General features: G+C 41.0%; 1 protein-coding gene across 3 annotated transcripts in view; it reads right to left on the bottom strand.

The window, feature by feature from the left end:
• PHF2 (PHD finger protein 2) overlaps nt 1-14,949 on the bottom strand; it is a 198,563-nt gene that overhangs the window by 66,419 nt on the left and 117,195 nt on the right. For all 3 annotated transcript variants that reach the window (XM_060239820.1, XM_060239818.1, XM_060239819.1), the window contains exons 3-5: nt 10,785-10,899; nt 7,165-7,325; nt 3,908-4,049 (exon numbers count right to left, since the gene is read on the bottom strand). In XM_060239820.1, coding sequence (XP_060095803.1) covers nt 3,908-4,049; nt 7,165-7,325; nt 10,785-10,899 — 418 coding nt within the window. The remainder of the gene's footprint in view (nt 1-3,907; nt 4,050-7,164; nt 7,326-10,784; nt 10,900-14,949) is intronic.

Below are 14,949 nucleotides of genomic sequence, written 5' to 3'. Positions count from 1 at the left end.
GGGTGGCCTGCCTGGCCAGTTTCCTGGACTATCCTCGGCCCTTTGCGGTGGCTGGGGTTTCCCTTATCCCTGGGGCCCATCTTACTCTTCAGTGCCTTCTAAGGCCTTATCTTTTGGTGTTCTGGCTCTTCCCTTAGGGAATCACTTGTTGCCAGACACCAAGGATAAAATATTAAAGGAAGAATTGGTGGACCTTTTTTCTCTGCTCTACAGGGAGCTTGAGAAAAAGGATAAGGAGGACCTTGATGATAGGGAAAAGGAGAAGATCAAACGGCGTAAAGTTGATAGGACCTGGGTGCCCGGTTTCATTATTTACGCCGGAATAATTTCCAGGTCTCATCCATGGAGGGCCACTTCCCTTTTCCAGTATTTTGATATCATATACAAGAGCTACACCAGCTTTAGTGGCTCTGCCTGGCTCCAGCAACACAAGGAATTCAGGATCAGGGCTGCCTTGAACCCATCCCTTCAATGAGATCAAATTCAGCCACAGTTGTGGCTGCAGGTTATGTCTCCAGTGAGACCTAATCTCGGAGATAGGTCAGACAGCGGACATGTTATGCAGCACACAGCCGCTGCTTCTGGTTCCTGCGGTAATGCGGGACAGGTGGTTAAACCCCACTTGCTCTGCTGGGAGTCTGGGTTGCAGGGGGTGTGTGGAAGGAAAAACTGCCCATTTTAGCAAGAGTGCCCTCTGTGCAGAGGATCTCACTCCTTTATAAATTGTTCCCGGGGTAAACCCAGGAGGGGGTTGCACAGGCAGGGCTCTGGTGGGACAAGTAAGTTTTTTGAAAAAGCGCCCCAGCCCAATAAGGGTTACAGTACTTGAGGCCTGGCTCCGTAATTATCCTAAGGTTGAGGATAGACTTTACTTGTTCAATGGTTTTAAATTCGGTTTCACAATTCCTTGTCAGGGACCCGGAAGGTCATTTATGGCCAATAACCTGAAGTCAGTTACAGGTATGGAGCATATAGTTCGACAAAAAATAGGGAAAGAATTGGCTGAGGGCAGGGTAATTGGTCCATTTCCTGCACCTCCTGTGAGTTCTCTGCAGGTCTCTCCTTTGGGTATTGTGCCTAAAAAGACCCCAGGGGAGTTTAGATGGATCCACCATTTATCTTACCTTCGTGGGGAGTCGGTGAACAATGCCATACCTGAGATATTGTGTACCGTGCGGTACACATCTTTTGATGCAGCGGTTCACATGGTGAGGTGCTGAGTTGGCATAATGTGATATAAAGTCTGCCTTTCGCCTTCTCCCTGTTCATCCTTTGGATTCTGAATTGCTGGGTTTCCAATTTGATGGGCAGTTTTACATGGATAGGGCCTTGCCCATGGGGTGCTCTGTTTCTTGTGCTGCGTTCAAGCACTTTAGCTCTTTTTTAGAATGGGATGTGTGCTGTAGGGCTGGTTTAAGCAATGTGATGACTTTTGTTTGCCGGCCCCTTGGGCTCCGGCCAGTGTGCCCTCTTGCTGGCGGCCTTTACAGCGCAGTCTGAGGAGTTGAGCATCCCCCTAGCCCATGAGAAGACAGAGGGTCCCACCCAGCAATTGACATTCTTAGGTGTTGAACTAGATTCCTTGCAGCAACTTCTCGCCTTCCAGGAGGACTTTGGCCAGGTCACAGCTGGGGCTCAGCAAATGGACTACCATAGAGTGGCGTGGACGGCAGGGTCTACATTGGTCAGGCCTGTTGCCCTTGCTTTTTGAAAACATTCATGTTTTGCCGCCACAAGTTGTGGTGATACATTTGGGAAGAAATGATCTAGGCTTGCTCAAGGGTAAAGCCCTTGTACTGCAGGCCAAGGATGACTTTCGAGTCATTAGGAGTCGTTGGTCTCAGGTTTTGATTGTGTGGTCAGCCATGATCCTGTGCCAGGTATGGTGTGGGGCATGGGATTCATGAACAATTGAGAGAGCTCGCCACAAAGCCAATTTACAAATTTAAAAAGCCCTTGAGGGGGGGTTGGGCCACTTTCTCCCTCATCCTGGGATCCATGCTGATTGCACCGATTTATACAGGATTGATGGCATCCATCTTTCCAATAAGAGAAACGACTTTTTTTGGATGACTTAAAACTTGGGCTTCGGGAAGTGCTAGGCGTTTAGTGGATGCAGCTGCCTAAGCAGAGGCTTGGCCTCGCGGTGGCTGGGTTTTTTGCCTAACTTCTGTTATGCAGCTCGGTGAGCACCAATAGCACCTTAGTTTTGGGGCACAGGGTCTAGCTAAATCATTCCTGGCCCGTGCGGACTAGTTGACTGATGAAGTGGACTGCCTCAGGTTTGCATGGATTGATCCACCCTTCAGCCATGTGGATGGGGGCTGGAACTCCAGGGCATAACCTTTGCTAAGCCGGCCAGGTACCAGCCATGCATTTTGGCTATACCTAGGGGCAGGGTGGCTCGCCCGTCATGCGGCAGGGGAGGGGTATTTCATCCCCAGGCCCTGCCGTGCTGCCTGTTATGTTTATAGCCCTTGTTGTTAATTTAATAATAAATAAATTGGCCCTTAGTTACCCAAACCCTTGTGTCTGTCTCTTCCTTCAGTCTGTGGGGGCAAATTGTTTCACATATGGTAGAGCAATGTCAGACAATTCATTCTGTTGAACTGGGGAGCTCTTACTGCTATTACTCTACAAACTAATGCTAAATCTGATGGGGAATGGGAAAATTCCCCATCTCTTTGGGTTGGATTTAGCACAATATTTTCACTTGCACAAAAGATCTTCCACAAATGGAAATACAAGGGGGAGGGAACCATGGTGGGCTCGCTCTTGTGCTAAGTCCTACTTATTGTATCCCCTCTTGCATTTATGCTTGTGCAAGATGATGTACAACCAATACAGAGGGAGGAAAATGACAGGTGTTGCACAAAATCTAGCCCAAGTGGAATTGTGATAAGTTTATTTATTGCGATACGCTTATTTATGTTTATATTTGTGCATCACTGGATCTAAGCCTTTGAACTATACTATCATGACCTGAGTTCGATCCCAGCGGAAGCTGGTTTTAGGTAGCTGGCTCAGGTTGACTCAGCCTTCCATCCTTCTGAGGTCGGTAAAATGAGTACCCAGCTTGCTGGGGGGAAAGTGTAGATGACTGGGAAAGGCAATGGCAAACCACCCCACAAAAAGTCTGCCGTGAAAATGTTGTGAAAGCAACGTTACCACAGAGTCGGAAATGACTGGTGCTTGCACAGGGGACTACCTTTACCTTTTTATTAAATTTATTTAACTGCCTTAGTTACCCTGATTTTCAATCTTTACCAGAGAGAGACAGAAGGCATGTGACCCTGTTGATTGTCCTGGACCTCTCAGTGGCCTTTGATGCCATCAACTATGGTATCCTTTTGGTTCATCTGTCTGACATGAGAAGTGGGATGACTGCATACTAATAGTTCTAATTCTGTATCTCAGGAAATGGTGCTAGGGGGACAACTGTTCAATGTCATGAAATCTGTACAAAGTTATTTCACAGGGTTCCATTTTGTCCCCTGTGCACTTAAAAATGTCCATGAAACCACTGTCCAAAGACTGTCCATGGCTATGGACTACATCGTCACTCAGATTTATTATTCTTTTTCAAATGTGCCAGGTTAGGCAAGAGCTGTTCTGGGTCAAAGGTTAAAGGCAGTAACAGTCTCTATGTGGACCAATAAACTGAATCTCAGTTTAGATAAGTTGGAAGCACTTTTGGTCAATATTAAAAACTGGTGGAGAAATATGAAACAGGCGCATTTTTAAAAAAATGTTAACATTATAGCTAAGGGAGGGCAAATAAAATGGTTAAAGAGGCAAATTCTTTATCCCTCTCCCCCAAAAGCACTTCTTGAAATTTGTTGCTACTTTAGGCTATCAGATATTTCAAACTCTATGGGGGTCAGCCAAACTCATTATTTCTTTTTACCTGGTATCTGAAAATTCCAGGTTAGTTACATTGAGTACTCTTTTTCTGTTAGTGCTGTAATAGTAATCAACAAACTCCTTTAGCTTCATCTTGCAATCTTTTTGTTTTGTGACATCAGTGACATCAACGCTCCTTTCTGGTCCTAAAAAATAAAGGAAAAAGGGAATGTGAAATTGGATCTAAAATGAGTTACAGGCCACCATAGAGTATGTGATACTGTTTGCGTTGTAACTTGCCATCACTAGGCATTGTCTTAGGAAGAGTGATTCACTTTATTCATGCACTATGAAACAATGACATACAAAGCAGTAGTCTTGCACTAAGGAAAGAGTGTATTCAGGACATATTTAAAACTGTCCAGGCACTATGCTTGCACAGGCCAAAGGGGATGACTAAGGGTTGCTTTATAGGAGCAGCTAATCATGAGTATCATAACATCCAAAGAATAACACAAGGGGCATAGGAGTAGCATTTCTCCAACACTAACCCTCCTCTTTGCTACATGTCAAGCCATTGTTGGAACTGAGCTGAAAATGGTACAACATGAATCTAAAGAAATGCAGCTTTTTTTAGATCCAAGCACAGAAACCAATGCTCTTCATCTGGCCTATTTATTAATAAACCTAGCACATCCCTGAAGCTACATAAAGGTTTTACAGTATAGATTAGACAGCGGTAATTTGGCACTGCAGTGGGAAGCATCCCTGGAAACCAGTCTATACTGGTGACCTTTTTCTCAAGGTCCACTGCCAGGTGAAGCACCCTGAATGCCTTGGCCTCAGCAGCTCAGAAATAATTCCTACATTCCAAAATGATTTAGTTCTTCAGTATTAATTTGATGCTAGCATTAAGAACCAGCTAGCATTAAGAAAGCATATTCTTACTGTTTAAGCACAGTCTTTCCTTCATCTCATTACTTTAGTTATACAATTGGGTTATGTGTTTAGTTATACAATTGGGTTATGTGTTTACACTGTCCCCTATTCTAAATATTTTGTTTGATTTATATTCTATTCATAAATAGGGGAAAGGAGAATTGTGTATGTTGCTCTGAGCTTGTGGAAGGAAGGGTAGGATAAAATTATAAGAGAACTCATGTAGTATAGTCATAGAGTGTTGGACTACACCTGAGAAGACTGGGGTTCAAATCCTCACTCAGCTATTAATCTTACTCAGTGATCTTGAACCATTTTTTTCCTCTTAGCTTAGCTTACATTAAGGGGTAGTCAAATGGATAAAATGCAGGAGGGTGAGAATCAAGTATGTTACACACATTTCTGCATAGAAAAAAAATGGGCAAAATGTGATAATTACAAAATAATATATTTTTCTTTCAAAAGACTCTATGAAATGTACAAATACAGAAAAAGCCACACAGTGTTATCACCAAATTCTTATTAACTTTCTCAAATAATTCTAAACTCCACAGTCTAGAATGTATAATTCATCTTCCTTTCAGCTCAACACACAACTGCATGAGGCAGTCTAGCCATTATGTAAAAGCAGAGCATACAGGGCAAGATAACCTTTACATGTGATAACTAAAATCGTTGTGGGAAAATCAGATTTCTAGTACTGGATACAAACCTAGTAACTTCCTGGTCATTTTAATTTTTACCAGTCATGGTTTTCTTTGCTATTTTTTGACCGTATCTTCTTAGCTTTTAAGGAGGGCCTTTAAAAACAATAGACTGTATTCCAGTACAGTATAACTTATTTGCTGGAAATGTCTTCAACTTCACTGTACATCAAAGTCTGATCCAGAAGTTATGTCACATCCCTCCCTAAACTCTATGCCTCCCTGGTTAGAGGCAATTAGCAGGGCTTGGGACTGTGTGTTGTTTAGTATATCAGATAATCAGTTTGCTTTTCTGTTTCACTCTTGATTAGAGCACTCCTGGGAAGTAGGGGATTATTTCAGCTGCAAGGCAGAGATGGAGCCAGCAGATGTCAAGGAGCACTCAGGTCATGCAATGAAATCCGCTAAGGGACAGCAGATGGACATTCTCATTAGAAGCAAAAATACATTCTCATTAGAAGATCAGTTGAAAAGGGCTGTCAGGTTATTTTAGAGGTTGGGAACTGCTGCAAAATGTTATTTCACTACATCAGTATTTACATAACTCCTAACATGCAAATTTGGTGATGCAGGATAGAAGTTCAGAAGAGTAATAGTGGGCAACTATGCAAGTATCTAGATAGGGAACACAAACTAACACACAATGAAGAATCTGAAGCATGTATTTCAGGGGATTAATCAATGAATGGCAGTGGAGAAAGCTGGAATAATTCTCACTCATAGAGATCAGGAATCAATACAGCACATGAAAGAAGCTGTGCTGCCAGATGAAGCCATGGGAGCAAAACACTGGCTGCCATGAGAAGAAGGGCAGCCAACCCCAAGGGAACAAACCATCCAGTTCTTTAAATAGCTGCATCTCAAGGGCACACGTAGCAGCTGCAGCTTCTCTCCCTGTTGCAACACTGTAAGAGGAAGAGAGGCACCTGCAGGACACCGTCCTGTCCTCCAACCCTTAAAGACATAGGAAATGCCTTGAGATCATGTCTAGCAAGAAAAAGGATAAGCATGAAAATGAGGTGTAATGTGAAAGAGGCAAAGGAACAGAAACAAACTGATACAATGGAAACTTGTGTCTTAAAACCCAGGCCCCAGGTCTGTCCCTCCCAATCATATATAAAACATGGGGGGGGGGTCCTTTTTCAAGGGAAAAGAAGAGCTGAATCTTCCCAGTTTTCATTCTGTAGCCATTCTCTCCAGACCCCTATGTCCTAGCCATTCACACATCAAGTAGAAGGGATCCAGTAGAAAGGAAAGCAACTCAGATGGTACTTCTGGAGATGAACCACAGTCAGAGGAAACATTTAGCATCCATACCTGCACAACTCTTTTTCTATTTAAAAAAATTCCACAAGCTCCTCTTTAAACATGACTTGGGGTAAGCCAGACTTAAATGGGCTTGTTACTATCATGTGTAGCTTGAATTAAGAGAGAGGGCTATGTAAGTAAATGAAGCAAAGAATGTGGCTACTATTGCAAATCTAAAGGTTTGGATTGGGAAGATGGGATGCAAGTAGTTTTGAAAGGGCTGAAGGGAAGAGAGCCCTAGTCATTTTGCCATCCAAGTCACTGGTTCTGTAAAGCCGTACTGCCATTAAGGAAATATGATTGATTTGGCATAAATCCCTTCTACATATTCTTCTATGTATAGCTTAATCAGGCCCTCAAAAATACATACCAACATAGTTTTCAACATCACTAACATAAAATGTTGGTGCAGGTACTGATAATCCCAAGCCATCCTTCTTTGGAATGAGGATTGGTTCTGTGAATCCATTTTCTTCCAAGTATTCAACTGTTAGTTGGCTTCCACTAACTTTTACTACCACATCTTCAGCACTAGAAATACAAAGACATTTTGAGGTCTAATTTAAAAAAATACTTTCACACCCAAAGTCAGTATTTTCTCTTGCTTTATTACTGATGAGACAACATGCAGAACAATATACCATTCTCTACATTAAGACGCAATCCTTTGTTTCTTTAATCAGGCAGCCAGATAAGACGTTTGATTTCAGTGGTGTATGGGCTAGTTTGAGGATATGTGTCCTTCTTTCTCCAGCTTGGAATATTAACAAAACTTCTGAGCACACAATGACCAGTAAGCAGTTTTGTGGTGTACAATTTTCTAGGCTAACTGGCTAAGGATGACTTGAGGATATTCCATAGACCACAAGTGCAAGAAGTCCTATACATATAGTATGGCCTGCAAACCTGCTCCACCACCAAATACTCCACTGCAGTGGAACACCACTGGAATCATTTCTGCATATACCATTGTAGTCTATGTTCTGATTTCCCCTGGTTTATAAAAGTCTTGTGCATATAAGGATCAACTGAAAGCAACAGAATAACCTAATGAACTAATGCCCTGACCTGGATGGCCCAGGCTGGCTTGATCTCATCAGATCTCAGAAGCTATGCAGGGTCAGCCCAAGTTAGTCCTTGGATGAGAGACCACCAGGGAAGTCCAAGACTGCTACTCAGAGGCAGCCAATGGCAAACCACCTCTGTTTGTCTCTTGCCTTGAAAGCTGTACAGTGTTGCCATAAATTGGCTGTGACCTGATGGATTATTGCAGATGGGCACTTTTGGCCGACTCAGAGATGCTCAGAAATCAACTAGAACAATCCTTCCAAACACAAACATCTGCTGCCCGTCCCTATCCTGTACTCACCCCATCTTCTGGCATCCTGAGAGTGGCTCAAAAAGCTACCACTTTCAAAGTGGTAGCAAATTTTTGAGCCGCATGCCAGTTGCCTCCTTGCCGTCTAGAAGCAGAAGGGCACAAGCAGTATGAAACCACCAAGCCGCCCCAAGTCGCATCTGACTTTTTTTACAAAAAAAATAGTCACAGCACATGTGTGTATTAGCGCAGGTACACATTAGTGTGTGTGCATTAGTGCATGTGCACGTGCATGCGCATGACCACTAAAAAGGTATGGGGAAAAACCAACCTGAGCAACAGGAATGGTGTGAACAGCCATTTGATCGTGCCCGTGTTGCCCCTTGGATGGGATGGGGATGGCTTGCGGGGGAGCAAATGGAGGGTTTGGGACGGTTCTTTTTGAGCTGGCCCAAATTGGAATGCCTCCCATCTGCCCTTAAATGCCCATCTGTTATAACCCAATGACACTTTCCACCACCAATGAACTAAAAAGGTTGCTGTTTTTAGCAGGACATTCATGCAACTCACTTTCTCTAGGATGGAACCCTACAATGAAGATATATAGGTTAGAAATTAAATTATGTAATAAAAACAATAGCTTTTTGGCATGATGAGTTATGAATACGATTTACAGTAAACCATGTTCAAAACAATTGTTTAAAATTCACCATATTACTGATACTTTTGCTATTTATTTGTTGATTCTGGCCGTTTTCCCACTCACGTTTTACTGGCGCCACGACCATCCTGACGCCGGCGAATCTGCCTGGATTTCGCAACAGAAGCGCCGGCGCTCCCAGAAGGCGCCGGCGCTTTCCTGCATCTTTGCGATTTCCGTTTGCGCTGGCTTAGCGACGGAAGTAGCCGGCGCTTCTGGGAGCGCCGGAGCTTCTGATGCGAAATCCAGGCAGATTCGCCGGCGTCAGGATGGTCGTGGCGCCAGTAAAACGTGAGTGGGAAAACGGCCTCTGTTTTTCATTTTTATCTCAAAATGTTTTATTAAACCAAATTATATTTCTGCTTTACTAAAGATGAATCCATTAATTTGAGCAGATTAACTTTATAATCACTTTACACTAATTATTACTACAATTTGAGATAACTGTATTAAATTTTCTCCATTGTTTTACTTAGGAGCTGTTTCCACATATAAAATATATGCACAGTTTGTGAGCTGTGACTTTTGCTTGCAAAATATTGATGCGTAACTGGAATAATTCCTCCGCCATTCCAAAAACACACTCCTGGCATATTTGTAGGCAAAAGACATCCAACTGACATTATGCACACATATTTTGTTCTTGGGAATTGGTTCCTGAGTACAAAATTATCATATATATTTGTTCTTAGTAATTGTGCCAAATGAGCACAAAACACTTGTAGACTACAAAACTCCTGAAAAGCTTCAAATTTTAAAATGACAGGTGCTAAAGGTATAAAATTGCCAAAACTAAAAGTGCTATTTAATAGTCACCCACTGAGAAGTGAGAAATTGCATGAAATGAAGTCCTTAGAAAATGACCATGATAAAGACTTATTTTTAAAAAGTACGAAGGCTGCTGGTTCATATTATATAACATTTTAAACTAGAGATAATGTTTCTAAGTATTTTAAAGAGACAAGAATTTACATTTGAATGTTTACAGTTTACAGACTGTGCCCAAGTACATAGTGACAATAGCACCTGTTTAGATAGGTATGCTAATACTCTGTTCATAACATGCATGCTTTTATTGACTTGAAACGCTGTGGCAATTTGATTGACAACCTAGGTTTGTCATGTGTGATTCTGAACAACAAGCAGCTATCCTAAATGCCATGAGCTAGTGTGTGCAGAATGGAACTGTGAGGACTTTAAAGGAACAGAGTCTGCAATAAAGGATAAAACAGACCAACACGGCTGCACACTTGGATCTATCTGCAATAAAGGATATTTGTTGTCAAACAACATAGACCTCCAAATAAAGGCATCTGTCTAATAGCTAATACATGACTGCCCTCTCCCGTGCTTCTTTGTAATTACATCTCATTTTGAGGATATCCCAGGCTGTCTGGTAACCAGCTCATGGTTGACTGAGCCTTCCATTCTTCCGAGGTCGGTAAAATGAGTACCCAGCTTGCTAGGGGTAAAGTGTAAATGACTGGGGAAGGCCGGTAAACCACCCCGTAAAAAGTCTGCCATGAAAACGTTGTGAAAGCAATGTCACTCCAGAGTCGGAAACGACTGGTGCTTGCACAGGGGATTAGCTTTACCTTTTTAAGGCTGTCTGGTGATAAAACAACAGAGATTTTTTAAAAAATGTATGAATCAAATAAGCAGGCCAGGTTGCAAAGTGTAGCACCTTATGTATCTTTCTACTGCTTGTCTTAACGGTACTTAATCATTCTAAAAACCTCACCGAAAGTACTGCTTGTTTCCAGTTTGAAAGTTGTAGCCCCAAACTCTTCAATTTGGAAAATATAAACTCTTACAGGAAATTGTGCAAACAGGTCTGTGGAATTATTGGCAACATATATGTATGGAGAAAAACTCACTGGTAGAGCCAACATCACTTTACAGATGCATTTTCTCAGTTCAGCCCACAGACTAAATGTTATTATACAAACACAGATATTATTGCGCAACCTACCTGGGGAATGTTCGACTTCGAAGCTCCTTTATGAAGACCTGACTTCCATTTTGTACAGGTTTAACTTCTGTGGTTTGACCAGTATCATGCTTGTGCCAATTCCTTTTCTTTTTCACTGCAAAAAAATTGGAAAAGGATAAGTGTTAAGGTTCTAAATACAGTTAACTGCTGACTAGAATTCAGGGTTACAAACTACATGCTTAATCTCCACTTTAAAGCAGCAATTCAGTTTGTCATGTGAAACAATTATGAACATGGTTCATCTCACAAATTAGTCTAACACATAAAACAAAAGCAGTTTGATACTGTGAACCATATACAAACAAAGAAAATCAGCCACCAGTTAATGGAATTATACCATCATGTTGACTTATTTTTGAAGATTGTCTTATTTCTGCTGGTTTAAATTGGGGAGATGCTGTGCCTCAGTGGTGGAGCATTTGCTTAGCATGCAGAGGACTCCAGGTTCAATTTCTGGCATCTTCACTTTAGGATCATGTAGTAGGTGATGTGAAAGATCTCTGCCTGGAGAGCTGCTGGCAGTCTGAATGGACAATAGTGACTTTGATGGACCAATGGTCTGATTCTGCATAAACCAGCTTCATATGCCCACATGTTCAAGTATATACCAGATTAATTGATGAATCAGAGAACAATGCCCAATCCCAGCCCAAACGCACACATTAACACAAACAGTGTTTGGAACATTTGGGGGGAAATGAAAAATAGATCAAGATCAACCATGTCAGCTCATTTCTCAGCTATATTTTTTAAAAAAACCTGCATGATATAATTGTTCACAGGAATGAAATATTTAGCATATGAGAGAAGGGGGAAGCGCTGGTAGTTTAAACACACCCACCACACTCAAAAACTCCTTATCCATGGAAAGATAGAATATATGGAACATGTTAGCCTAGTTTTCTTCCAGATGTCAGAATTATATACAGAAAGGGTATGAGAGAGAGAGAGCACATTCAGGTATTTGAGCCTTCACTTCTGAAGCGGTACATTCCCAAGAGGGCTATATCACATATTCTGCAGAATATGGAAAATATCTCTTAGACTCTGTGATCAAGGCAAACTGTTCCAATCTGTAATATTAAAATTATTCAGATTTCTAAAGTTGCTCCATGTTTGTGGGGGGGGGGGGGGTGGGATTTAAAGCACCACACCAGAAACAGACATAAAATACAAACAGCACAGAGGATAATTGTTATGGTAAATTACTGAGATCTCTGGTCATACCAAAAGTTATGTCTCTGCAAGGGTATGTGTGTGTGATTTTTTGCTGAGATCATGGCTCATATCAAAAATTCCATATGTGTGGGGAGTGGGGGAGAGGGTGACTTCTTGTTGATTTCCCCCATGCTGTAGCAGCCTTTTAGCTCCTACTTCACTGCTGCTGTGGTTCCTTCTGCTTCTAGCAGCAGCATTTCAACAGGGGATTTCAGGCTGCAATGGGGGGGAAGGGGGCAGGAGGAAATTCAAAGGAAGATCTTGGAATTTGTATGGGTTGGGAAGAAACCAAGGATTAAAATGAAAGTTTTAATAGATGTTAAAGAAAGAAGAGGATTCCAATTACCAGATTTAAGATTATATCATGAAGCAGTTTGTCTAGTGTGGATAAAGAATGGGTGACGCTGTTGAATAAAAAACTTTTAGTGTTGGAAGGTCATGGAAATAAATTCGGCTGGCACGCTTATATGTATTATGGGAAGAAAAAGATGGATAGTTTTTTCTCTCACCATTATATAAGAAATAATTTGTTGAATACCTGGATGAAATATAAGAAATATGGTGATGAAAGAAAACCATTATGGATAGTGCCAGCAGAAGTGATAAAAATAACAGCTGAGACAGGTGAGGAAAATGGCTGTCATACAACCAACTATTAAAAATACAAAGTGGCAAAATAGAATTGAAAACTGCTTTGGAGTTGAATAACAAATATGATTGGTTTCAAATGCAACAAATAAAGAGTTTGGTGGAAAATGATATTAAAACTGAAGGAATAAGACGAGAGCAAACAGAAATGGAAAAGGTTCTGCTTGGAGATAATGAAAAATTAATTTCAAAAACTTATAAGTTACTTTAAAATGGTCTACAGAAGATGAAGTAGTGAAATCTCAAATGATTAAATAGGCAATAAATGTAAATAAAGAAATACAGATGGATACATGGGAATATTTATGGAAGAACTCTATGAAACTTTCAACATGTCAGAGTATTAAAGAGAACTGTTTAAAATGATGTATAGATGGTATATAACTCCTAAAAAAATAGCAAAGATGAATAACAAGATGCCAGACAGATGTTGGAAATGCAAAAAACACAAAGGTTCTTTCTACCAAATGTGGTGGACTTGTGAAAGAGCGAAAAAGTATTGGCAGATGATCCAACAAGAAATTTCTAGGATCTTGGGATATGAATTCAAGAAAGCTGCAGAGACTTTTCTGTTGGGATTACAAATGGAAAAATTTCCAAAAGAAGATAGAACTATAATTTGGTACTTGCTTTCAGCTGCTAGGACATTATATGCGCAGTTATGGAAGCAAGAAAAAATACCAGAAAAATGGGATTGGATTGTAAATGTTATGACATGGAGTGAGATGGACAAATTAACAAGAACTTTAAGAGACTATGATTTAGAAGATTTTAAAACGGAGTGGAAAAAATTTAGAAGTTATGTAGAAGACGAGTGGAAAGTAAAAGGACTTTGGACAATTTTTGATAATGATTAAACTTTAGAAGAAAAAAGAATATTAATTTTAGTTCTTAGTAATTAAGGGTACCTTTTAATGTTAGTATTTTGAGTAAATAACACTGGTGGGGGTCAAGTAACGGAGGGACGGGTGATTAGAAAGAAGCATATGGGATGGATGAAAAGAAGTTATTAACGGAAATTGTTACCATATGTTATCAATAAAATTGTTTAAACACAAAAGAAGAATTAGAGCAAAATTTCATCTTTTTAAATGCACTAACTTACATGCTTATTTATCAGATATTGTGTAACCAACACATGCTTTTAGAACTTTGATAAAGCATTAAAAGTCACTTGCTTTATGTAAAGAATGGAAGATTCTTATCTCTCCTATTGATAATAATGAGACATGGACTTTCTGGAACATGGCTAATAATAGCCTTTCTATAGTGTCCAGTATGTTTATGTTTAATTCGATTTATATCCCGCCCTCCCCGCCGAGATGGGCTCAGGGCGGCTTACATCAAATCATAGTAAACTATGATTGCAGTCATAAAATCAATAAAACCATTAAACAGTACAAGTTAAAGCAATCTACAGTTGGTGCTAACAAATCAGATGTTACTCATATTCTCAGGGCGACAGTTGTTCCAGAATTCTCCGACAGTCAACTGAAGGCTTGCCAGAAGAGAGCAGTCTTACAGGTCTTGCAGAACTGAGCAAGGCCCCACAAGGCCCTACCTCTTCTGGCAAGGGGGATGCCAGGAGGGGGATGCCACTGAAAAGACCCAATCCCTGGTGGTCGACAGTCTCGCCTCTTTCAGCCCAGGGATCACTAGGAGATGTTGAGATCCAGATCCTAGTACTCTCTGGGGAATGTGTGGGGACAGATAGTCCCTCAAGTAAACAGGTATTACACTATGTATTGCTCCTGGGGCCGGGAAACATCATTTTACCTCTATATTTGCAAAGGTCCCTGGATCTGACTCTGGTTGAGCCCTCTGAGACCAACTTATGGCACCAGTTCTCCCAGAGACCATATTCTCTCCAATTAAGCAAATGTGATCAGGCAAGTCCTTTGGGCCTGACTTAATACAGTTGATCTTCTGAAAGCCAATTTGCTATAGTGGAACAACCTCCTGTCCCCCCTTTTTACCCAAATGTCCTAGGAATTATTCCTGTAGCTTGGAAACATGCAGTAATAGTTCCATATGGGGCAAAGAATGAACCTACAACTTACTGACCTATTAGCTTGCTGTGAACAATATGCAAGGTATATGCAGCCTTTCTTTATTTTAAGCTTCTGATTTGTGTAGAGTCAAAATCTATATTGCACCCTGAACAAGCACAATTTAGAAGGGGTGCTTCAACCTTTGATCATTGTCTCATACTGTATCATTTAGCTGACAAATATTCTTCTCTCCCAGGAGGCTGTTTCTATGCAGCATTTATGGATCT

The sequence above is a fragment of the Heteronotia binoei genome, chromosome 5, assembly GCF_032191835.1.
Source record: "Heteronotia binoei isolate CCM8104 ecotype False Entrance Well chromosome 5, APGP_CSIRO_Hbin_v1, whole genome shotgun sequence".
In the NCBI taxonomy this organism is placed as follows: Eukaryota; Metazoa; Chordata; class Lepidosauria; order Squamata; family Gekkonidae; genus Heteronotia; species Heteronotia binoei.
Note: the sequence above shows the minus strand (reverse complement) of the source record. Positions and strands in the feature narration are given on the sequence as shown.